This window comes from Seriola aureovittata, chromosome 20 (assembly GCF_021018895.1).
Source record: "Seriola aureovittata isolate HTS-2021-v1 ecotype China chromosome 20, ASM2101889v1, whole genome shotgun sequence".
Lineage (NCBI taxonomy): Eukaryota > Metazoa > Chordata > Actinopteri > Carangiformes > Carangidae > Seriola > Seriola aureovittata.
The window spans coordinates 4,311,351-4,337,225 of NC_079383.1; the positions used below are offsets into that span (position 1 = coordinate 4,311,351).

The 25,875-nt window shown below is 41.2% G+C and overlaps 1 protein-coding gene across 2 annotated transcripts in view; it reads left to right on the forward strand.

The window, feature by feature from the left end:
* Positions 1-13,535: 13,535 nt before the first annotated feature.
* odad2 (outer dynein arm docking complex subunit 2) overlaps positions 13,536-25,875 on the forward strand; it is a 38,025-nt gene continuing 25,685 nt past the window's right edge. Inside the window, exons 1-10 of one of the 2 annotated variants that reach the window (XM_056363812.1) lie at positions 13,536-14,040; positions 14,260-14,501; positions 14,890-15,047; positions 15,506-15,701; positions 15,912-16,018; positions 16,589-16,725; positions 18,472-18,588; positions 22,608-22,825; positions 23,381-23,518; positions 24,430-24,583. In XM_056363812.1, coding sequence (XP_056219787.1) covers positions 14,284-14,501; positions 14,890-15,047; positions 15,506-15,701; positions 15,912-16,018; positions 16,589-16,725; positions 18,472-18,588; positions 22,608-22,825; positions 23,381-23,518; positions 24,430-24,583 — 1,443 coding nt within the window. In that variant the 5' untranslated portion in view covers positions 13,536-14,040; positions 14,260-14,283. Of the gene's footprint in view, positions 14,502-14,889; positions 15,048-15,505; positions 15,702-15,911; positions 16,019-16,588; positions 16,726-18,471; positions 18,589-22,607; positions 22,826-23,380; positions 23,519-24,429; positions 24,584-25,875 lie in introns of both variants that reach the window. The other variant, XM_056363813.1, reaches the window with a different exon arrangement.

Sequence of the window (25,875 nt, forward strand, 5' to 3'; positions counted from 1 at the left end):
TTTCCAAGGTGTTGATTTAAATCATGTCTTTAAACTGGACAGAGAGCAGTCAACAACGATGTGTAAGATGGAAAAGGATCAGGAAAATTTTCAGCAGCAAAAAACTCTTTTGTCATCATCACAAACTTCTTGAATCTGCAAAAGAAAATGCTAATTAATATGGTTTAAATGCACTTTTAGCTGTTACCCGGAAATCCAGGTGGAGTATGATCGTAAAATAGATTTGTTGGACCAAAATGGGCCTGAATGCAGCGACTGCTGAAACCACCAGAGCAGTGCAGCCCAATTAAATCCCAGTGTCCTGCTGCAGCTGTGTACCAAATTGCTAACTCAGATGTCACTGGACCTTTGAAAACAGTAGTTCTGTGAAGGGGTGGGGTCCGCTGGGCTGATAAAAGTTGGCTCTTGAGCCTCCGACCAGCAACCCACCGGAGGATTCGGCAGGCCTCCGCTTGATGAAGTTCCAAAAAAAAAAATCCCCCAACCGATTCAAATCAGGTCGCCTAACCTTCACATTTCCTCTTTTCCACAGTGCTCACTTTGATGGCTGTGTGGAGCAGGGGAGGCAGGGTTTACAGCCAAGGCGGATGCAGTGAGGTTGGAGGAGGAGGTGGCAGAAAAGGTCAGGAGGAGGTAATGGCACTCACTCAGGCTGAAGAGAGGAACCATCTATTCCATGCCTTTGTCTCGCCCTGTCTTTCTGCCTAATTAGGATAACTGAGTAACGGGGGGAGACTCAGGGGCTGCCAGCTTTACATACAGGAACACTGCGCTGGCCCACTGTGCCCTCTGAGCTAAGGCAAGCTGAGAGAGCGAGTAAGTGAGTGAGCAATGTTTTCCCCTTCCAAAAGCCATCAAGCTCAATGGTCCATGTTTAACACAAGACAAACGCCACCTTGCATTGTCCCAGGGAGTTCAGTATTGGAGGGAATGCTTTGACAGTGACATACTGGAGGTTCTAAGTGAGTGTGAATTGACCCCATTTCCTTTCACACTGCAATACAAAAGGTAGACCAGTTGCTCAGGACCTCCTTAACATTTTCTCTCACGGGTAAAGGTGTCTTCATCTCAGACTTGGAGGAGCCAACATAGCTGCTGCCACCTTTTCCATCTTCAGTTTTTAGTCTTTCCTGTAGTCTTGTTTCACTCCACAGTTCTACTTGTCTTTACTAACCTACTATCTCATCCGCTGAAGGCTGTTCCTTGCGTTTCAAAGGTGTTGAGCTGTTGTTTTGATAGCACTCCAGTTGCCCTACAGGTGCGAGATACTCCCTGAACTCCCAGGACCATTTTATATCGTAACAAATGACCAGCGCCTGATGCAGCATCATCGAAGGTAGTGACAGACATACTGTTTTGCTTCTCGGGGTCCTTGACGTGTCATCATCCTGCACCTTGAGGAGCCCAAGCCATTGGTAGAGTAATGAGTGTTGCATCAGCCTGAATGCTGTGCTATATTTGCTTTTAACTGAGCAGAAATGTGTTCACAGATTAGGTTTTCCCCTGACATGGATAACAAAGGGCCAGGGATCAGCCACATATGCAAAGGTACTTTAGATGAGTGATGATGTAATACTGAAAAATATTGTCTGTGTAGATTTGGGTTGGTGTATGTGATGAAGAATCGGCAGTAAATGGCGTTGCCCTACAGTAAGTTGTAGCAAAGAGAGAGACACTTTCATAAATCTTCATAAAGTTGTATAAAAGTCTGGCTGCAGCCCCTGCCTGATTTAAGATAACAAATCTCCGTCTTCCTCTTTATTCATCTTTCTCCATCATTCCTTGAGGAGTGAGCTGCCATGTGAGTAAAGGCCAAAGCGATGGTTTCCCCAGCTCCAACATGAACGCCGACATTGACCAAATCAAAGACTTGCTCTCCATCTATTCCCCTTTTGGTCTGACGATTATAATCGTTTAACAGGACGCGTTTGGAATCTGAGGATTTATAGTAAGTAAGGTTCAGCTTTTATCTCAGATCCCGAAGATTAATGTTGCCCCTGTTGCACTGCAGTAAGGTCTCATGAATTGCTTTCCTTCTTGCCCTTGTGATGTATTTATTTTCATGTCCATAAATCCATGCATTAAGTGAACCCATTGTCTAGCAAATCAGGGCCAGAGCCAGACAAGCAGGGCAGAGGCAGGGGGAGAATTGGGCTGAGCAGTGAGACAAGGGAGGATTAAGTTGTGGAAAAGTCAGGAAGCCTGTCCTGTCCCAAGCCCAGCGACATGTCATACAATGTCCCCCGACGCATTTCGGAAACCATTAAAGCTAAACGTCTGTGTCTCGCGTTACGATATACACTGCAATCATTTTGATTTACTAGGTTAAAATTACAGCGTCAGGGCCAATATCCTGAACGGGGCTCAACGTGATAAGTCCTGCCTTTGTAACATGACAAATTGTACATCATGAACGTCAGAAGTGGGCACGCCGGGTAAGAAGGAGGGGGACCTAGACTCCTGCTGAGTTTTCTCATCTTTTTCTTGAATGAGCCTTTCTTTCTGAGTCTCTCGCTTCTCTTTCTCCAGCATTCCTCTGCCCTGCCTTTGCCTAGTCTTTCATGTGGTGACTCAGTCCATCACCGTGGCTTTACCGTAGGAGCCAGCCAGCGATGCCGCTCTGTTTTCCTCATCCTGGGGTAAATGCCCTTGACCGTAGGGAGACTATACTGTAGACTAATAGGGCTTCAGGCCAGGAGCTTCCGCCCACCCTGTCTCCTTGGCCTAATTAGCCTCAACATTACCTCATGTCTGTACGCAAAAGGTCTTCAGGGCATGTTACCTTGAGCTGTATTTCTCAATTTCAGGACTTTAAGAGTGGGAGGGTGGGTGAGTGAGAAATTTACAGGGGATGCCCTTCGTTCCTCCCCCGGCCTGAGAACACCTTTTCATGCTGATGAGAATATGTGGAAATCATAACAACACGCTCAGTCTAATAGCCATAGAGCAGTTGGTCATTAATGCAGGGTGGCGTATTTATACACTGTCTGCCGGGGCTGTTCAGGTTAACTCTGCTCTGTGTGTACATTTGTAAATGAGTCCAAGGGGTAAAAGTTCATCTGGAGGGTCCTGTGCATTGAAAATTCCTCTGACACATGTGGAGCTAAAGCAGGGTACAGGGGCCGAGGTTGCACAAAGGCACTGACTATGTTAGAGGAGTATGGAGCTGTCCACCTGTATTTTCTTAAACTTTCCCTGCGGCCTTCCCCTGAGCCTTGTTGGCCTCTATTGAAGCAGTTTTAATTACACAGATCTGAACTGTCATCCTTAAAGCTAGAGCACTCTGGAGGTCAGGACCTTCCTCGAGTGTGCTACAAATTCATCTCAAAACTGCCGTGAGTTCCCCTTGTTAGGGGTGAGTGAGTACCGACGAAAGGCAAAAAATATCACCTGCATTCCAAATGTGTCTGTTTTCATTGCAATGAGGCATTCTTTTAATAGTCTGTATTGTCCTGATTTGTTTCCAGCGGCGCTGTCAGTTGAACAAGTTCATGCAACTTTGTAAAATCCAATACATGCAAATGTAAGTAGCAAAACAGTGTTTCTCCACCTTCCAACCATACACCACTCAAATGGAATGTAGCAGTGCGTCCAGCTGGGGTATGAGAGCCCAGCAGCAGTAGCCATGCTGACCCGGTGTAATGACGGTAAGTGGATTACAAGGAGGCCCTGGTCACTGGTCATTAATATTGAGTCCGCTAGAGTTACCTCCATGTGGCAGCAGCTACACCACAGGGACGGAGCCCAGACCTCCAAGATACGTAAGCAGCTTGTTGCTCTGCGCTGGGCTTCAGATGAGCTGAGACTGAAAGGGGCCGCAGAAAGATCTAGAGAGATCAGTTTATGTTTTTGGCTGAATGACTGATTATGAGACCAAAATCTCCCCACTGACAGCTTTATATTTTTCATCAAGTTAGTGGCATATTTATGTTTTACATTATAAAAAAATCTTCTAACATAACAGGGCAGTATATATAAAAAAACACAGCTTTTAAATGTGCTTTGTTGTAGGTACATGTAGGTAACTGTACTTTTACACTGATCAAGTAATAATAGCAATGTGCTGCTTTGTTTTTAGCAAACCTTGAGATTCGTATAAGGTAGCCACAGCATTGATAAAAAAAATGATTATTAATAAGGAAATTAAACACTAGCAGAGATTCATAGTGTGATGATGTTTCCTTGTGAAAACACAGGTACAATATACTGTATGTGCAGCTCCTATAAGCTCTGGCTCATGTGGTAGAGTGGGGTGTGGACTGATGGCGGGTTTCTTGGTTCGATCCCCAGCTCCTCCCGTCCACATGATGTGTCCTTGGGTAAGACTCTGAACCCGGAGTTGCCTCACCTGTAAGTCGGTTTGGATAAAAGCATCTGCCAAATGAGTAAATGTAGTGTCTTTTTCCAAGTCTTGGTGTCACCAGCCTTTAAAACAACACAATCTCCCTGTGAAATCCAAAGTAAACTAACTCCACAAGGATCAAACCACTGACCATCAGCTAACTGTCGTGGCAGTGCTGATCTTTTAGGGAACAGAGGCAAAACAGGGGAAGCTAATGAAGCTTATTGGCTTTCATTGAACCCTCATTTGTTGGAGTATGAACTGCTCCACAAAAGACATCAGACAGAAGTTGATTGTATAAGGTTGCTAACTGACAGCGAGTCTGTTTAATAGGAGGGATGCAGTGGCTTACTAGTTCCATCAAATCATATCATCTCTACTTTATCTGACGCTAAAAGCTGCCCATTAGTGATATAAATTAATTGTTTTTAAGATTTATTCTCTATCTAATATCTGTTCCTTGTGCAGGTGTGCAGACATTATGGCTTTAGCACAATAGCCTTGATTGCCAAATATGAAATACATATGTGGTCTTGACGGCTTAGAAGACATATGTGAGCTAATAGGAGGAATATGCTCGATTCCCCGTAGAAATGTGAAGACATAAGTTTGATTTCATGTACTGTGGTCCCACACGGACACATCATCACATTATGAATCTGTGCTTTTAAGAAAACAGAGGCACACTTAATGAGCTGTGTAACAAGCGCTCCAATGAAACCCTAGAGGTTGATAGAATGTGTATCCTTTCACCAATGCGTGCTCCCGCTGCACGCAAAGACCTTGTAGCAGACATGTAGAGCTCACGTTGTTATTGCCGTGTACTGGGGAACATGGTGACATGTTAGGAGCTCTTGGCATGTCTGTATCAACACGGTGAGGGGCTGACAGGGGCTCGACCCTGATCATGACAATCACAGATGTATCGCTCAGCTTGTTCCCAGATCCTAAAAGGCCCGGCCCCTGAACCTACATGCTCTGCACATCATGTTTTGACAATTTGTCATCCTTCTTTCAGATGGTGAGGTATGAGGAAGAGCGTACACTCTCCCTGGATGCTGTTTGTGTTTCTAATCAAGCACTCGTCCAGCCTTGATGTCCTGCCTGTCCAGCTGGAAGGCATGATGGAAGCTCACGTGATGAAAAACAAACTAAATCAAGGTGGAAAGAATTAAAACGGAACTAAATGAGAGTAGGAGTGTGACTTTTCTTTGCAAAGGAAGAATAACAAGAAGCAGTGTGATTTTGTAATGGGTCACGTCCCTTTACGAGGTGATGTAATTTCCAATAAAGAGCCATAGGTCCAGTGAGGATGCCAGTATATTATGTGTGGAGCAGACAGGAGACTGAGCTACCAGGTCTTGTCCAGGCCAGAGCTGGTGGACAGAGGATAGATCTGCGAAAAGGTCTGTTCCACACAAGTTAAACTGTTAAATCAGTGGTGACTCACACGAGAGAAACCATGTGGCAGGACCCTAAGACAAACAAACCATAAAGAGGTTCACCTTTGCCAACTAATAACAGTTATTTTTACACACAAGTGTGATGACTTTTAGACTCAGAGGCGTTTTTGAGGAAATGCAGCATGAGGTCAAAAAAAAAAAAAAAAAGACAAGTGAAAGGGGCATCTGACAAGCAAAGGCGTCAGGAAAAGAAAGAGATGCTTAGGGCCTTGTTAGTCAAAGGTGGGAAAGCAGTAGGGAGTTCTTCCCAGCAGTCAGCCGGAGCCTGTGTGTCATGTGTTAGCAGGTGTTGATGGCGGGGAGTGGTGCTGCAGCAGCTTAGGGAGCAGTTGAGATTTTGGCTTTGGACAACAGGCCCCCGTAATGAGTGATGCTCCACAGGGGCTGGTGAGCAGCCAGCCAGAGGTTGAGAGAATGGAGCGCCCCTTAAACTGAAGCCATCTGAAAAGAGGAAATGCCCACGGTCCAAAGTCTGGCTGCCTGGCACTCTGACCGCTCCGCAGCCCTCCACAGAGGCTCCCGCCGCGAGGCTGAACCCAATCCCCCCCCCCCCGGTCTGTGCAGCGGAGCAGCAGCGGAGCTCACACGCAGGCCGCAGACAGGCTGATTAGTCCTCGGAGCTTTGTGATTAGACTACATTGTTAGCCTTGGAACAGTGCAGACATTGACTGCCGTTTCTTGGCTTGTTGAAAACTTGTAGAGAAACATATCGTATTTCCAAAATTCTTTAACTTCAAAGTGGCTATAGTGGGATACTCCCTAAGTGCAGCCGTCCTTTTCTTTTAGAAAAGCTACTGTTTGGGAACAATAGGCAAGTGATAGCTATGCTCAAACGTCCTCTGCAGTGACTCCCCTAGGCTGTAGCTAAAGGCTTGAAATGGGCTGTTTCAGCCAAAATGCTGAGTTATACAAGGCTTTTAATGGCCCTAAAAATATGGCGTCATGCATAAATAGTGCTAAAATAGCTTGTAGCCTATTTGGCTTTTAGTAACATTTTTATTACTATTACCTATAGTTTTTCTACATTACCGGCAAGAACTTAAGTAAAAATACATGTAAGTGAATTACCAAAATGTTATCTTAACGTTGGAATCAGCAACTTCTTGGCAAGAGCTCAGACGGAACATGAACTTGCATCAGTCTATATCTGACCGTTTAATTGCACTGGAGCACCTTGGCTATTTTAGTGTTGAATGCGTTTCACCATTAGCCAGTCAAATTTTTTGTTTCCTGGTAGAACATTCTTCATGTGCAGTAACACGGTCATTTCTGCAGAAAGAGAAAGACATGATACTTAATGTCTGTGATCAACCCTCAAGTTATTTCTCCATAAATGCCTCATGGATCAAACAGAGACTACTGACAGCCATCACTCATGAGTAATGACACCGCAGGCCACCCTGGCAGCCAGCTGATGCTGATCTCACTGCATACCTGTGCTCCTGCTGTGGCTGCCTGTTAGAGCTCAGTATGGACTTGGCGGCGCATGAGGAAAAGGCTGAGTGACAGTCATGCATGTTGTGGAATTCAGCACAGCGCAGTTCAACTTCAGACAGGTTTTACAGCGTCTTCCAAAGCTAAACATTCACTCTCCGCTCAAACTGGTGTCATAGTAATGATTTGTATCACCCTGTTAGGTTGAAACTATACTGTATACTGTACATACACAAAGTGAATAACGAATACTACAAAGCTGGTAAGACTAGTTCTATAACTTCTAACACTGCTTCAGATCATCTTTGTTACAGAAAAAAAGATGCAGTTTCATTATAAATACCCGAATCACTAAACTACTGCTGATACTAATGCTAAAGTTTAAAGGTTAAACTCACTTCAGCTGAACTGCTTATGAATAACATCAGGACAATCAGGACTATAGAGAGAGGCGACAATGTGCTGTTCTTTGCTAAAAATAAATTATGTGATGGACAACAGAGTTGTCTCCAGGCAGAGTCTCCTCTAAATTATATTAGTCTGTTCACAGGGAAGTCTTTTTCTTTTCATGCCTTTCACAAGGATGTCTCATTATTTCCAAGGCGCAGTATTCCTCTCTCTGATTGGCCTGACTGCGCCAGCGCTGGAGCTGAACCAACATAAAGGTCTGAAGCAGCACCCTGCTCTGATGATGGGAGGACAGGGGACCAGCCTCCTCTCTCATTCATCTCTCGCTACACTTAACAAGTCGCCCTCTCTGTCTGTCCTCACTCTCTCTTCCCTTCCCCACCTTTTCCATTTCCATCTTCCACTCAGTATCTATCTTCATCTCAGTTTGCTCTTTTCATCCACGTGTTCTTCTTCACCCCCTATCCAAAAACAGGCCTACCACTCACTCCTCTCCCCTCCCTCCTTGCTTTTTATTGCCTCTTGCCTTGCCCACTCTCCTCTCTCCTGTTTTCAGCTGCTACCTCAGCTCTTCCTTCATCCTGACACAGGGGAGGGAAGGAACAAAGGGCCCCTGATGTCTTCCTGGAGACATTATAAAGTAAAAGTCAAATTGTATTAGAGCTTCTCGAGCGTTAGCGAGTGAGGCAGTGCCAAATGTGGACGGCCTCTCAGCCCGCACTTTCAAAATAATAATTACACTGTAAGAGATGAAGCGAGGGAGACAGAGGAGCAAGGAGGTGAAGGGAAGAGGAAAGGAAGAGAGGGAAGATCTGTGTTTTTATTTAAGTGTGCTGAAAGTCTTGAAAGAGGAGAACCAGCTGCTATCTCCGGGCGAGTAGAAGGGGGAGCGGAGGCAAAGCAATCAGTCTAGCAGAACGGATTGTGCCAGCTCAAGGGTATTTAGAGGCCTTTATCTGGTCAAGGTGGGGTCAAGATATCCTCACATGAACCAGACAAAGGCAGCTTTCACATTTGCTTTTTTAAGCCATTTTGGGGCATTTTTATTTTTTATTTTTCACAGTAGAGAGTTGACGGGAAATTAGAGAAGAAGGGCGAGGGACGACGTGCCCATCTGTCTGTTCATCATCCATTCACGTTCACTTGGACTCAAGGATGAACTGATCAGAATTTGGTGGTCAGAGGTCAAGGGGTCACTTTGACAGCACAAAATATAACTCAATAATTCATACGATAATTATGACACAGTTAAACGCAAATGTCTAACAGGATAAAATGATGAAGGGATGACATTTTAGATCTAAAAGGTCAAAGGTCAACTTCACTGTGACATCATAATGTTCTGCACAAACCCTATTATTCCACCATTATACAACGCTATAACTCAGGAACAGAAGGAGAGGTTGGGACCATATTTCACATTTGGTCAGATCCTAAACTGGTGACACTAATCTTGGGTGCCCACTGTGGAACTGTGGTGATTGTATAGATTGTTTGTGCTGCTGGGTCAAAGGTTTGTGTGAAGCATATACGAGTCTGGACAACTAGTGTAGACATACAACCGTCAATTCTAGTTGTGTGGTAGATTTTCTTTTTGATAAAAATTTTAATTTTGGGTTTTTTTTGGAGGATTGAGGGGCAAAAATGGCATCTGTAAACGTTTGGAATTTAATCTACAACAATAAAGTGTGCAAGAAGTGAAGGGGTGCTGTGTAGAAATGGTACGTTTTGCCAAATCAAGCTGTTCTTAATCAAATTACTGCAAATGAATTGATACAAAGATAATCTTGGGCCAAGTAGTATTATTCCAGCATTTGGGTACTGTTTGGTTTTTGTTTGAACTATTCTTGTGTATGACCATGCAAGATGGGTTCACTCTTTTTATACATAAAGAGTCAGGTAGATTTTTTCTTCAGGATGTGATGTGTTGTTTCATTCTGGTAGCAGCAGTGGGACTTTGGAATAATTCAGTTGCTGTGAAGAGCGTGTGGTGGTGAGTATATGGTGGAACCCTGAACAATCCTTACCGTTGTCTCTCACCAAATTATTGGTGAGATATATAGTTGTTGTTTTTTATCGTAAATCATTTTATTAGTACATTAGTACATTTTAACATAGTTTTGTAATATTTAATTGTAATAAAACTATTTCATCTGTATTGATTTTTGAATATTCTTTTCCACTGCCATTCAACACATTTACGTCACTATTTAAGAAGGTTTCTGCCCATCAGTGACTGAGTTTTGTGCCTTGTCTACGTGACTTTAAAGTTATTGGTGTTTGCTATTATATATTTCCTGGGCTTCATCTATTTTTTATTTCCCCTTTATCACATGAGCATGAGTAGTCACCATGACTGAAGTACAAAAAACATGGCTGAGAAACTTCATTTTAATAATGTGCCACTCAGTTGATCTCTAGTAAATTCTCCGCTCTGTTTCCCTCAGAGTAGAGCCAACAATAGCTGCCCTGGTGCTGATAGAGATTTGGTGGATTATTACCTAAGAACTTTGGCGCATGGTGTTTGCTTGACAAGACATGGAGCTGTAACCAGCTACTTGGCATTAAATATTTCATATTTGGCCAGTTGGTGGAAAAACTCTTCTCACTAGAAAAAGGCCTTGGCACTGGCCAACGCAGGGGTCAAATGGAAATGTTAACACCGTGCACTGAGCTCACCAGCCCTCCCGACTTTATGTAAAACATGTGATATCAAGTGTACAGTTAGGTAAATGAAGGGCTACATGGTGCTCAGTTAAACACACAGCGGGCTAGGCAACAAAAATGTTCATCATGTTATATCCAGTATAGATATATAATAATCTGTACTTCAGCAGCCATTTCTCCCCATTTTAATCTGCTCATAACATCCATGCTGTTAACATGGCTGCATATTTGTTTCTCTATTTTTATATTAAATGACAACCTGCAGACTTTAAGAAAACACTGTATGCACATCAGCACAGTCACAGGGGCTGGGAATATTCAAGTTTATGGTGATATGATTTTCTCAAAGATATGTTTTGTGGTTACATTTGGTCTTTCTGCTTTTCTGGGGATACATAAAAGCTCTTGTAAAGCGCTTCGGTGATTCTGCAACAGGAGCCAAGTGTTGCTTTGCAGGATCACAACCAAAATAAACAAAATGTGTTTAAAGTCATGTCGATGTAGACTTTGTCATTGGTTTCCCCCCCAGAAGCCCTCTGGCCATAAATCTTGTGTTACTTCTATATTTGACAAGCGTCTATCCACTCCAAAGAAAGCACTGGCACTATGCGATCGCCACTTGAAATACATACTGTACACAGTATTTGAAAACCACAATTGCAGGTTTATATTCATAAGAAGCTCAAGCAACGATATTGTTGCAAAAAATTTTCTCAGCAGTATCAGGTTTTGTTTACTGAGATTCATTTAGAACCAATTTTGATTAATTTTCATCTAGTGAACATTATGCATCAAACATTGTAGTAATTCTTTTTTTTTTGTTATTACCAAATGTGAAATTGCCTTTATTTTGATGGGTAAAGACACACAATTATTGGTTAACATGGAGATGATCTTCAGGCTTTGTGTGTTTGAGGAATCTTGTTCAGTTTTCTTTGACACTTCTGTTTTTGCTTCTGTAATCATTCTTTTTCAGTGTGAGCGGGACCCTAGACATTTTCCCACTGGCTACTTTAACCACGGTGCCTAGTTAAACAGTCAATGAACAAGGCAATTATTCATAACAACTGAATGATCTCACCATTGTCTGTCAGATTTTTTAAAAAAAGGAAAAACTAAAATAATAGTGACTCAGAGTACATTGCAGTCTACCACATGTGTGCCATAAACTGTTCCTTGGAAGAAAGTTATACGACAGGTCTTCAGGCTTCTTGTCCATCATAAGTCACCCATGCTGAATCCTGTTTAAAAGCACTTGCCCGTTATCCTCCATGCCTAAAATCACAGAGGATTATGGGAAAGGACAGACGGGATTCTGCAGCTTTTTACAACCAGGGGATGTGGTCATGGCCTCTTGTTAGACTCACTTTTACTGTTTTCTATTTTAGAACTTCACATGGATTAGTGCGACACATCTCGCAGGTGCTCATTACAATGACCAGTGTCACCCCTTTCCTTCCCCTTTTAACCGCACAACTATGAGCCGCACTGAACTGGATTTGACATGACGCCTGAAAAAACATCAGAGCCCCGTGGATCACGAATGCCTGAATAAAAATACAGGAGACACGCTCTCTAGCTCTCTCCAGACCAGGAGCAGGAACAGTAGTCTGTGTACCTCCTCATCATCACTCTTGTTACTCACGCACAGCCTTTGTGTATGTTTAATCTGAGTGTTAATGGAGTGTTGTGGAGGTTGGACACACTGTGAACGGATGCAATCATGATATCCATGTGTAAAGAAGCTTGGCCTCTGTACCTTTCTGCGTGTGTCATCAGACTGTTTCCATGCAGTTCAATCAGTGACTGAACTCATGCACTGGAGAAATAGCATGGAGAGCAGTTGTGTTTATTATGCTGTATTAAGTTTTAGTCAGAGAACATCTAAGAGCGAGCAGGTGCTTCTGAGCTTGGAGCATATTTGTTTTACTTTGTAAAAGACCCAAGCTGGGGAGAAGGTTTCATTTAATCCCTTTTAACAAACAGCAATTAGACTCGCTAATGAGACCCTGGGTTAGATGTATTAAGACCCTCGTTTATCCTGCTTTTTCTTCCCTTTTTCTTTTAGTCTTCAATCCCTCTTCACTTCTTTTTTCTCCCAAGTGCTTCAGACTCAGACACACACAGATGCACACGCTTTACGTCAGCTCCGTCTGAGTTCACTCATTGGTATGTCTGAGCTCCACTGCCTTCAGCCGCACCAGCTCCAGCACCACGTTACAGATTCTCAATGCTTCTTAATTTAGACAGCTTTCCCCTTGTTCCAAATAAAATACCTGGAGGGGGAAGCAAACTCATAAATCCAGTCCTCTAACAACAACAACATCCAGAATGATCTCTTGATACCAGAGATGAGCTACTACTTCTCTCCTTCGGGGGATCTCTGGTGATTGATTTACATGCAGGCTCAGTCCAACTTACCCCAACGGTTTAGGAGATAAAGTAGTTCCACCTGTGCCGCCATGCACGCCAGGCTGGAGGGATAGGTCTCTGCGCCATTGGCGCTCCTGGTAGACAGTATGCCAAGCAAGGCTTGTACCAGAGGAAATCAGTGGTTTCACCGGACATGAGATACCCCTTCTCTCAGTCAGCCTTAGGACTTCATAGGTGGGCAGCTGCCATACAATAAGGACACAGAATTGTTCTTTAAGAGGGAAGAAGTTTAATCACATTGAATGAAAACATGTCTGCACCCCATTTATAAATCATGTGTCTGGGAGCATGCTTGAACTTGTATAACCTGCCTACTATGAAGCTTCACAATATCTTTCTGTTTCTGTTTCATATCACTTTTGAGTAAGGATGGTCTCAGTGTGCACAATAAAAAATAGTTCAACATAGAATTTTCTTGAGCATTGCTTTTGTCTTGAAAAGAAAAGATTTAACATATAACAGAGAGAACAGTGTTATCGCCTATTTACATGTTCAAAAATATAATATGTATCATTGGCTTTTCCACTTGAAAATATGTTGCTCCTGCTTCTCCATGTCAAGAATAAGGTTCAACATACTGTACCTGTGTTGATTGATGTTAAGTTTATTAATGTTGAACTGAGTGAACTCATTTGCTGTGTCTAAACAGAGAGTATCCACCCAAATAGACTGTTTTCACTACCCAATGTTTGCCTGCAGGTCAGTGCCAGACCAGCACTGAGAGAGGAAATAGGCTCTCAAATATGCGGTCATGCGGACACTCTAAAAGGAAGGCACACAGGGATTTTTTATTATTATGACAACATTTGATTTAACATTTTAGAGTCTCTGACCATGACGGTCACAACACCATATCTAAAGTTAGGCTTAACACAAGTAGATTGCAAATGCTGGCAGTGCATATTTAATTATTGCCAAGAAGCCTTTTTAGCTGAGCCTGAAAGGAATGCCACCCTGCATTTCATTGAATATGTGACTTATAAAACCACTGAATATTTGACACTATATGCTAAATTGTAAAAAAAAAAAAAAAATGCAAACACTGAACAGGATATCAATAGCAACACACAGACTCCCTTCCTCTTTGTGGATTATTTCAGTTTCATCTTTAAATTTTCAAAGTTTGAGTATGGTGATTTTTGACCCAACTCGCTGTCCGTTGTGTTTGGCTGTATCATAGCAACCAAAGGGGACGCTTATGCCAGGGAACGTGAGCCTGCGGTTTCCATGGACACCGGTGACGAAAACTGTCGGTAAAGTTTTTTAAAATTGAAAAGCAACTTGAAATTCTCGGTAAGTTTGTACTTCAGTTAATTTATGGGTGTAACAGATAATGGCAGAAACATACTTTATGTTATGTTAATGAGGAAAAGCTGAACATGGTTGTATTTGGGCTACTGTTGACTAAAGACGGTCAACATCAGTGTCACCTTTACTAACGGGTCTAACGTTAGTGAGCAGTGTCCGCTTTTCTAACCGGTGTCACGTTAGCGAGTGTGTTGTTGTGTTTAGTTTCAGAATATCCCTGCCGGTGAAATGGGAGCATCACTGACCAAGGCAGCCCAGTGGACCAGCTCTGGTACTGGCAAACTGGAGTTCACACCGATGAATGAGTCCTTGTTGAAAGAGATCCTGTGCTTTGTGGAGCAGTTCAGCTCCCAACACCCACAGGAGGCAGAGCATGTGTTCGAGGCACCGCTCCAATGGAGTACCACTTTAGTGGCATCTGATTTCAAAACAGACTATGACATCAGGTTAGTCTAATCATGAAGCAGGCAGCTGGCTGGCCAGTGCTCTCAGTATTACGTGTCTGTGCAGGATATGCTGTCACCATGGTGTCCAAATGTATTTTACCTTTGCTGTACTCAAAGCAGTAGGCCATAATTAATTTGTTTTTCAGCTTCAGCAAGACTGAGAACATTCCATTTTATTTCATCAGAAAGTATGGTCTACTTTCAGTGTGTGGTTAGCTTTGTAGCTCACATTTGGGAAGCAGAGGAGTATAAAAACAAAAATACAGAGTCTGATCTTGTTGGCATTTATATGATTATTATGTTGTTATTATTATAATCTAATACAAAACAAATGATAAAAGAGATAATACTGAGGTGTGTCAATTCTTTCATTTTCTTTTCTCCACAGTGACTTGGATGTACAGTCCCATGAGAAAGACAGTGAAGGGCTTCCATTGTTGAAGCTTTCCCCACCTACTGTTTATGTACGCAGCTTCAGCCAGCTCTCTAAACTGGTTCATCTGGCAGATGATAAGAAGCTGGAGGAGGTTCGAGCATGTCTAGAAGGTAAGCACAATGACCACAAGATGAGATTTGATTCTCATTTACATCCCAAGTAGTCCGGCCACAAGCATACCTCCATAACCCACAGACTTAATTTTTTTTGTCCTCTTTGTTATTGTCTACAACCATCCAATTATGCTGCCATTGGTATTTCTTTTTTTACAGATATGTATTTACTTTAGGGCCACTGCCAAAAGAGATAAGACTATATATTTATTTGTCTGACAGAGGTATACATGATGAATATGTTATAACTCATTTTCATTGCTGGTAGATGTTTTATAGAGCGGGAATGTTGGCTCAGTTTGTGAAAAGAAATGTGTGTGGAAAAAAGGTACAGTACAGTACATCATAGGTCTGCTGTATTGTTACTTCAAAATTAACCCAACTCACATTTTTAGAAACACTGAGCAGCATCTGATACTGAAGGTTTGATAAGGCTAACCTCTCTTATTGTTCAGAAAATAGAGATCCTGTGGTGAAGATTCTTGGTCCCTGCTTTGCTATCATGTTGGACGGAGAAGGCCCCCATACCGATGTGCTGCATCCGGTAGGCAAAGACCAAGTAAAGGACTCAGAGGTCAAGGTCAAGCTTTTTCACTTGCTCCAAAATATGGACAAACAGCTCCTCAGCAAGCTTCTCGAAGAAATATCAGAGTGGGTGCTTCTCTTTTATCTCCTATTCTCCTCACACGCAGTCAAATTTCCCATCCATCATACATCCTCTTTCAGTCAGATCCACTCAGATTTACTCCAACATGTGGTTGTGTCTGATTGGAACAGGCAGCACGTTTATAAAAGTAACCATGAATGAACAAGATGAATTGGATATTTGTTTTGTTTTGTTTTTCTACATTTTCATTACAGGCAAGTCAGGCTTGACCCCACCGCAGTAAAGAATGACATGGAGTTGTTGAAACGGTTCTGCAGTGAAGGGGAAAAGAGGGTGTTGAAGTCGGTTCGATACACATCAGGTTTGAATTATCTCCACATTTTACTGGGTTGCAAGGAATTGCTATTAACGCTAATGCAGTATACTCCAAAGCATAAGAAGCCTGTGTTCTGCTGCACCAAAAGACATGGAAGTCATTATATCTGTCGGTTTCCAGTCATTAGTCAGTGCATATTTTTTTCTTAATTGCAATGTATTTATCATGCCCTAGCAAAGCATCCATCGGCATGTGCACACCAAGTGATAAATGCAGTCTATGTCCCCTTTTTTCAGGTTGAATTGACACCTTCTATGAAAATACTCTCCAAACCAGATTTATAATATGATGGTCACTATGCGGCTCTATTTTTAGTGGGTGACTTATATAGCAAGTTAAACTTTGTCTCTAACATGGGCTAATGCCTCAGACCTGTGGACCTTTGAGTGCTATGTCAGTCTCTTTAGCAGCTCAAACGTTTCTTATGATTTGTCTTTTTGCTCCACTGCTAGTCCCTTTGTTGTGACTTGATACCATGTTCCAATATATATTATAAAGGTTGGTGCAAAATTTATTGGTTTAATCTTTTTTTTCCTTTTACCTTGTTTTTTTTAGATTATGAATTTACGAATGGCTGCCGTGCCCCCCTCTGGAGACAGGTGCATGGTGAGATTTGTCACCTTGTAATTGAAACTTGTGACACTGAGGACCTCTACATTACCTGCAGCACCACCGGAGTTTTTGTCAATGGGGTAAGACTAAGAAGATAAAGAACTGTAGACTACATCAGCTGCAAGAGTTGACGTAATATTGTTTCTTTTCTCTGTGTGAGAAAACGTTCAGAGAGGTTACTTATCAAGAAGTAAACCAGCCTTTTGGCAAATAATTTCTGACAGACCAATTCATTATTGCACAGTCAGCTAAGTGGCAGCTAATTCACCTCTGTATGTTATTGCGCTCCAGGGATTTTGAAAAGATTTATTCTGTTCTGTTTTTCAATCATAAATCTTGAATGTAGGTAGGAGTGCAGGTAGACCTTCCCAAATGTAGTTACTGTGACAGTCCGTCAGACCATTGATTCAGCTAGATAAATTACTGCCGGAGCCACATAACTACAAAGTTAGACAACAAGCATAATATTCAATGCTTAATAAACAATACAGTGCTCCTACAGAAAATCGGTGTCATGTTAACCAAAGGTATGATCAGTGATCTAAATGTAAACAAAATCCAGACCACCAAAATTCATAACAGAGTATAGCTGTCATTCTCTATTTGATCATTTATTTAACTGGGTAAAAGTCTCTTTGAGATTAAAATCTTTTTCAAGAGAGGCCTGGGCAAGCAGACAGCATGAAAACATTGTTACAGCAATAAATCAGACAACATAAACAGATTGACAACTGTCACCTGCTACAAAAGAGTACAGACATCCGTTAAGATATATAAACAGTTAAGAGTTTCCAAAACTACCAAAATTAAGTAAAAACAATACATTTAGTACCAAAAACATTGTCCAAGAATGCTTTTTTCCAGAAAAATGAGACGGACTTGTGTTCACCACAAGTAATTGCTCCTGACAATATTAAGTCCCATGTACATTGTTCCACCTGGAAGGAGCAGCATATTTAAAAGCTTTTTCATGCCCAACTTTGTCCTAAATGGAGGAATTGACATCTGTAGAGCATAGAACAAAGGCTATACATAAACAGTACATGTACACAGGTAAGGAGGAACTATATGTATAAGTCGACCCTTGTACCAGGCACGTCTACATACTTACTGTGGTGTATAAGATAATTACATCCAGTAATAAAATGTAGAGCACAGTAGTATACTGTATCCAACATAGGTGCATTCATGAAGAGTAGATCTCCATAATCTAAGAAAGGTAGACATGTTATCGGTTTAGAATATTTACAATACAAGTGTCACTTGACAAAATACAAAATTTAAGTTATTAATGTTTTCTCATGTTAACATACTGTAATATTTGTATCAGCAGTAAAACATTAAAACTGATGAAGATTTTACACATAGCTATCTAAGTATTTGGCCTTGAAAGGTGCCCTCAAAAGTTCCCTAAAAGTATTATTGTATAGAGATCTATCAAATACTTTCTAAGTGTCAGTAATCTCTCTGAATGTGTCTGCAATCATTTCTTAGATTTTGCATTCTGCAGCACCTTTCACTTTTTCAGTGACTTTGCTGACAAGCCATAGGCTTCCTGTATCTGTTTCTTCACCTGGAAATAGTTCAGCCAAGGTGAAAAAACTACAACCTAACACCAAATGGGTGACATTGATGTAAAAGAAACCTCAAAGAGCTGTAGTGTCTTAAACCTAATTTGGTGGTTTACATGGTTTTACACTTCCTCTTTGAGCCTGGCTAGAGATTCCCTGAGCCTTCTAACCTCAGCTGTTCTAGCTGACATGTGGGTCACATTATAATTGTGGTTTTTAGGATTAATGAGGCTGTTTTTCACTTTGTTTTCACAGGGCATAAAACAGGAGAGGGCGGAGAGTGACTACGAGCGAACAAGTGATATGTACAAAGACCTGGTAACACTTCTCAAGAGCCAATCTCCATATTTTGCTGAGAATATAAACAAACAGGTACAGGCAGTTGCAATTATCATCATCATATTAAAACCTTCTATTTGTTGCCTTCAATTTTAGCTCTCAAAGCAAAGATGCATGGGTGTTGAAATGCCTCTTTGTCCCATGAACAATGTCCTTCTCTCTAAACCTCTGATTTGATCACTGATGCTGTGTGACTCATATTTATAAACAGAGTTAGGATTGTGTAATCAGGGTCTGTGCTGTTCCATGCCAGTGAGCTAGTGTCTGGTTGTCACTGTACTGAACAATTTCTGAATTGACCTCTCTCTTCCAAGATCAAAAAGACTGAGGCCCATACCACCCTCCACCCACCCCCTCCACACACACATTTATAGGCATTGAAATATGGATCATGTATTCAGTAGTGCTATTTCCTGCTTTAGTAATTTGATGACATAACAAATCACCTCAATAATATATTCCAGCTGCTCTCAGAAATCTGTTAATCATTTGAAAATATGATCTTTTTTTCTCACTCATGCTGATGTTTGTTGGAAAATGTGGTGTCATTACGAGCTCATCAGAGCCTTTAAAGACCACTACTGCTCTGAATGGACATTTGCTCTTTGTATTAAAAAAGGAAAAGGCATTAGTATAGTCTAGTCTAGTATACCCTTTTTACAGTATAGTTTTTTGTTTTTGATTTGTTATAAAGTTATTCTGAGCATGAACTGTGTAAAGATGATGAAAAACAATATTATTTACCCACTGTGCAAATTGTACTCTGAAAGCAAGAATCAATAGTGCATCTATTTGAGTGAAGAATTTACCATTGTCTACAAGGACTGATATGTAAATGTGATTTCCCCCAATAATTTTTCAAAACTATTTGACTTCTGAAGGGCCAGATAATTTATTTTAACTATTCTGCTTGCAAAGTGCTTTTGGGGCAAAAGTCAACAGAAATAGTTTAACAAAATTTAGGGGATTTTCCATGTTAAGGTTTATTCTGACAGTCACTCAATACACTGACTGCTGTAAGTTGTCTTTGACAGCCATTGGCGCTTAATCGTTTTTATTAACCACACTCACAACATGGTTGTATTGGTAGCAATGTCAATCTACCACTTTGGCCCAGACTGAAATATCTCAACAACTATTGGACTGATATTCCTTTTCCCCAGAGGATGAATCCTAATCACTTTTATGAGTTCCTAACTTTTCCTCTTTTCCACCACCAGTTTTCACTTATCCAGTGAAATATTGCAACAGCTACTAGGTGGAATTACACAAAATGTGGCACAGACATTCTGCAACATGCTAAACTAAGGTAGTGAATGTGGTAAATTTTATACCTTCCAAACATCAGCATGTTTCATAGTGAGCGTGTTAGCATGCTCACTATGACGTATGACATAGGCATTTAGCTTAAGGTACCACTTGCTTGCCTGCAATCACTCCCTATTAGTAAAACAGTGGAAAGCTTATACATGTAGCGCCCTCAAAAATGACCACATAAGGCCCATGACAAGTACTTCTATTTTTTGCTGACAATCCTGCAATGCTGTGCTCTTCATTTTATGGATGCAAAAACATATATGTGAGATTTTGTTCCTGTCAGTGATGATGCAAAATGATTATGATAAGTGTCAGGAATCTCAATTTACTTTCCTTTACAGGGTAAACTAATCAGTGTCTATTATATAGGGAGTAGTGAATGAGTGAAGAAGAAGTGATTTTAGATGGCTGCAGTATTTTTTATGTTAACATTACAGCATCTTTATAGTGCATTTTAATAGCTTATAATATTGCTTTCTTCATATTTGTGAAATTGTGATTGGTCCGCGTGATTATTTAAAGTAAATGATAGATCTAAAGGTGGCATAATAATCTGAAACGGGGTTAGTGAAGGCTTTAACAAACCATCAAGTAATGCCAGGCTGAACCATGTAAAAAAAAAAAAAAAAGAAGACATTTAGGCTTTTATGTTCTATGAGTCCTGTGTGAAGAGTGATGCCTTGAGTCTGGATCATCTAAAAATGACAGACAGCCGCAGTAAAACTTACTGTGAACCAGTTTGTGGAGGCACAAATCATTGTCAAGGTCTTTTTTTTCAATTCCTTAACTCTTTGGCATGTGCTGTGTGGTGTCCTGTAACTTTTGTTTCAGTCACTGCTGAATATCTTCTCTCTGCCTCTGAGCTAACCACCCCTTAAGAATGCACTGCTTAGATCTTAATTTGATTGATTGATGACAAAAGCAATTAAATGGTGCCATTTGCATCCTATGTCTGACATATTAATCTTGTTAATCTTGTGATCTTGTTGACATGATCCATTCCAGTTTGAATTTGAGAGTGTAATAGCAGAAGTGTCTGTCAGAAACACAATCTCATATAGCCCTGGCTTAGTTCCCTGATTGCAACATGGAGAGTCCAAAGTTGGGGGGAGTGATAGCCAAAGATAACAACACCTAATCTCCAAACATATCCGCTCGTTTCCAATGTGAGGAAGCAGGTCTTTTTTAACAGTTCGATTAGATTAGACAGCCTCAATCAGATGAGCAGAGGCAGCCAAAGGAGACGGGGGCTGCAACGCAGGGAGGAAGCAGACTCGCCTTCTTTCCTCAGTGTTGTGGATTTGTTTTGACATCACAGCGTGATTGGAAATTGGACATGCTGTGTATTTGCATGCATAAGACACTCACTGAAAAGCAAAACTCCCTGGGTTGTAGATTTGTTTTTGTTATTCACATCCTGAAATTAATATAGACTGGCTCACTGTCATAATCAGTCAGTAGAAACTGCTTGAATCATGCCACTGACAGATGTTTTATGGCCAATGGCTTCAGAGTTGCCTCCCTGCTGATTTTCCATCAATATGGATCAAGTAATTAGATACAAGCCGGCCCCCAAACATATGTAAATAGTTGGGGTTTAGGTTTTAGTAGTCAACTGCTTGGAAAAAAGACAAATGAATACATAAGAGCGAATAATTGAATGTCACCTGCTATAAAAATGTATTTTGAGTGTAGAACTAGAGGCGTCAGTCTGGCTTAGTACAGCATTTGTCTCTAAGCCTATAGTGTTTTCAGATGCAGAAAGGCACCTGTAATAGGATGTTTTACTGTGGCATGTCAGGGAATTTGTACTGTTCCCTTCTGCGTATGCACATGGACTTTGTCCATTTCACATATAATAGAATTAAAAAATGTTGGTTAGCCTAATAAAGTCAGACTGTGCGTCTGTGGTTGGGTGAATTGACTTCTATGTTTCCAATAGCAGGTCACTTTGTGTTTTATGAAAAACAAGCCTTTGGAAAAGTGATTGGGCATGCTTGGCTCCAGCTTGTGCGTGAACACAACCCATAGAAATGCATCTTAATTCTTTTTCCCTTCCCTTAAAAATGTTGAGCCCCTAACAACCAATGACAGACTGAGCTATTTCTGCAGAGCAGGTGTCTGTGATTAAAAACTCTCCTGCCTGCTAACCATTCATATGTGTCTTATTGGCATTCATATATAGGTTGTAAAGTTTGGTATAAAGACTTTCAGAGCTTGAAAAAAAAATCATAACCGAACAGTGACACAAAGGCATTACTTTGTCTGTGCCATGCTGCAAGGTTTTAGGTGGAGGAATGTACAGAAACAATAAACTTTTTGATATTGTTCAGCCAATTAACAGAGGGGGACCTATTCTGTGTAAAGCATTCAGGAAAGTGAGGTTTAATTCCAATACCTCAATAAAGGCTGAATTGTTATGCACGCCTGCATGATGTTGTATGTGAATTTTATGCTTTTCATGTGTCACTGATACTGTTCTATTTATTTAAAAAATCTCTTCATGGATATGAAATGGCCAACACTTTGTAAAGTATAGTGCACAGTTTCACAAGAAGCACAAGTGAACATCAGAAGGAATATTTTGTTTTGATACGCATCATTCAGAGAAATTTACAACCCAAGTACATACGGAAATTTATACTACACAGCATCTCACCACATAACATTTTGGTGCAAATCAAGAGAGTCTTTTTCCTTATACTTCAGCCTCTGTCTTTTCCCCTTACAAACAGGATTTTGCAGTTGAAGAACTTCCATCAACACAAAGGATTCAGCATGTGGAATCGGTTGATAAGAAGGAACAAGGCCAACCCCAGAGGTCTTACGAGCAACAGGAAAAGAATGTGCATGACAAGGCGAGACAACAGCAGACGTTGTACAAGACAGGCCGCGAGAAGTTTTATGTACCATGTCCGAGATGGAAGAATCTTGGTCTCACGTTTCCAAGTTGGTATGTGATAATTCCTCGTAAGATGTGTCCTGAAATATCTTCAGCCTACCACATACTGTGCATGGCGGGGATTCCTCTTGTTGAGGAGGAGAGCTTTAGATGACAGTGATGCCAAGCCTTTGCCACATGTGTTCAGTGTGTCTGCCAGCAGTCACACATTATAAAGAGATGGTTATATGGTTTATAAATTTTAGGGCAAGTGCAAATATTCCCGATTACACAATGATCTGAGTTAATAAATACATTCACAGTGCGGAAACCCTTTCTGCCCAATTACAGACAAAAAAACTCTTAGAAAAAAATCCCCAAAAGATCTGTCACATATGGTCTTTGATTGATAAATAGATCTAGCAAGAGCTGAGCTGTTGCAGCTGTACCTTGTGATATCTGTACCCATTTGAGGAGAAACTGGCTCCAGATAAAAGTATCTTTACAGCTAAAACAAAAAACCCTGCTGAACTCTAGTCTCAAGTTGTTAAATAATGATTATGTTAGAAAAATAACCATTTTCAAAATAGAAGCAGGCATAATGACTCTTATTTCACATCATTACAGTGAAGCAGAGGAAAAGAAATCTAGTAAGAGCTCTGCTGGTGCAATGCCGAAGAAAAAGCTGGGACCGGGAGCCAAGAGCAAGATCAAAGCAGAATTCTCTGTGTCCTCTATACCTGGACGCCTGTCCTCCCAGAAAATGTAAGTGTCCTGCGTTAGTTCTCCCTCATCAGAATCTATCAGGGCTCTTTCTGTCTCTGCAGGTGGAGTAACTTAAACAGGATTTTGGTACTGAGAAGAAGAACAAAATGCTGTTTTACCAGCAATGAAATCTGAAGTGGAAAGTGTAAACTTGCAAATCTATCAGCCCATGTGCTGAACAAGAACCTGTTTACATGGTTGCTAGCATCAGAAATCGATGCAGCTGATTCTCGCTGCTGTTTATTTTTTTCCGCTCATCATTTGGTGTACATGCAACAAAGACCTCAGGGTGCATTCACTAAGTCACAATTTTGACTACACACCACCCAGGACGGTGCGTAGACCTGGCAGTTTCATGAAGGTCTTGCTTAGTGTTTATCTTGTTTCTTCCTGGAAAACACTCCCTCCTATCGGCTGGCTCCTTCCACTAATATGCTCCCCTGGAAATGCTATTTGTATGTACATGGGAACTGTCTCTCAGCGGCCCCATATGAAAGTGTACCAAATTTCATTACTCCACAGTGCCCAATTTTCATGATACAGTTATCCAAGCAGCCCAAGCAACTTTAAAAAGCCATCTGCATTTCTGTTTGCATCAATAGCCTAGCATGAGTCTTTGCTCTGTATATGATGACGACTCCAGTCTTCCCATGACATTATTCCAGTCTTTATTTTCCTACTGCTTTGATTCTGAGGAAGTTCAAACTTGACACTTGAATTTCAAAAACCTTAATCTGTCTTCTTGTGTGGGATGACCAAGCTGTTTTCCACACCGGAAAACACATTTCATGATATTATATTGCATCCTTTTGTCTGGCTATGTGTTGTCCAGTTATTACACTGTCCCACACCTTGGTAGATTGTTATCTGCGGTCAGAAGTGCACTGTTATCTGCTCTTTTTTTTATTCAGTAAGACCCCAGCAGGCGCCATGCCAGTGGAACTTTCCAGTGAGAGTTCATTGGAGAGTGAGGAGGAAGAGGAGCAGTCAGAGCGCCGTGTGGAGAGTGACACAGACCTGCCCCCAGAATACTGGCAGATCCAGAAACTGGTCAAGTACCTCAAGGTAGGGGAATGTCCCCCTGGACTGTTTCTTTTTTCTAATGGATTTAAAACCAAAATAGAAATTTGTACAGGGAGCTGTAGTACTGCAGGTGAAGGCAGGCCACAGCTGACAGGAAACAGTAAAGTCCATGCTCCTTTCCTGTCATCTGTACAAGAATTTCAACGCTAACCTGAATCAGTTTTCAATTTTCAAAAACCTTATTCTGAACAGCAGAGCACAGAAAGTAATATTTAGTAATGGCTGTGCAGAAGAACCTAGTTATATGGGATCACAAAAGGTAATGTTCCAATCATTCAATCCCACCTGTCTGTGTTGCCTCAGTCATCACAAGGTGTCACAAAGTGAAAAAGAGGATGCCAGATTTTCATTTGACATCCTCTTTTTTTAAGGTTTAGCTTTCTCCAATTTAAAGCGGCACTTTGTAGGAAGATGCCTATTGAAGTGGTTGGCTCTGCTCGTGGATTCCTGGTTTCTGACAAAGGCCTGTTTGGTTGCACATGTGAGCTGGGGGAAAGAGCTGTCTGACGGCAGCAGCTGTACTCACTGTTTGCCCACACCGCAGAAGCATAAAAATGAAGCGCGCCTGTGATAGGTCTGACAGGGCATATGGTGAATATTAATGTGTCAAAACATGGAGGGAAAAGAAAAGAGGACAGGAACACCAATGACCCAGACTGGCTGGGAATATACCTCCGACCACTTGACTTCTGAGATTATCCTGCCTCACTATTATCTGTTTATCTGGACAATATCATTTAGACAGATTATATTAAAATGGAATGCATTTACTTTATTTTGACAGGAGTCTGTTTTGTTGCAAGTTGTAAAACTGTTGAGCAGTAAAAATACCTTAAATGCTGCCTCAATTTAAAGAAAATTAAATGAGTTAATGGTATTTCAACATGTAGTTATAGTGTACATATATTTTTCTACAGTATAGGATTTGTGTTCTTGAGTTCTGTGGCTTGGTGCTAAATAAGATTGGTCACAGTACAACTGAGTAAATCTTTTATAGAAAATGTCGCTGTAAAGTTCAATTTGAGGTAGATATTTTTAGCTTAGCAAAATAGAATATAATGGAAGGAAATTCCCACTCTAAAAGCAGGCCGCTGCTCCTTTCCAGAAAGGAAAAAAAGATTTAAACGATATGAAAGAGGCAAATTCAGATAAAAAAAAATAAAAAAAAACCTCACTGGTTTGTGTATTTTATACTTTTCAGCAGGATTGTAAGCTTTAGGTTTGTGTGTGTGTTCCTGCTTCAACAAGATGCAGCACTGCAGTAACCAACATGT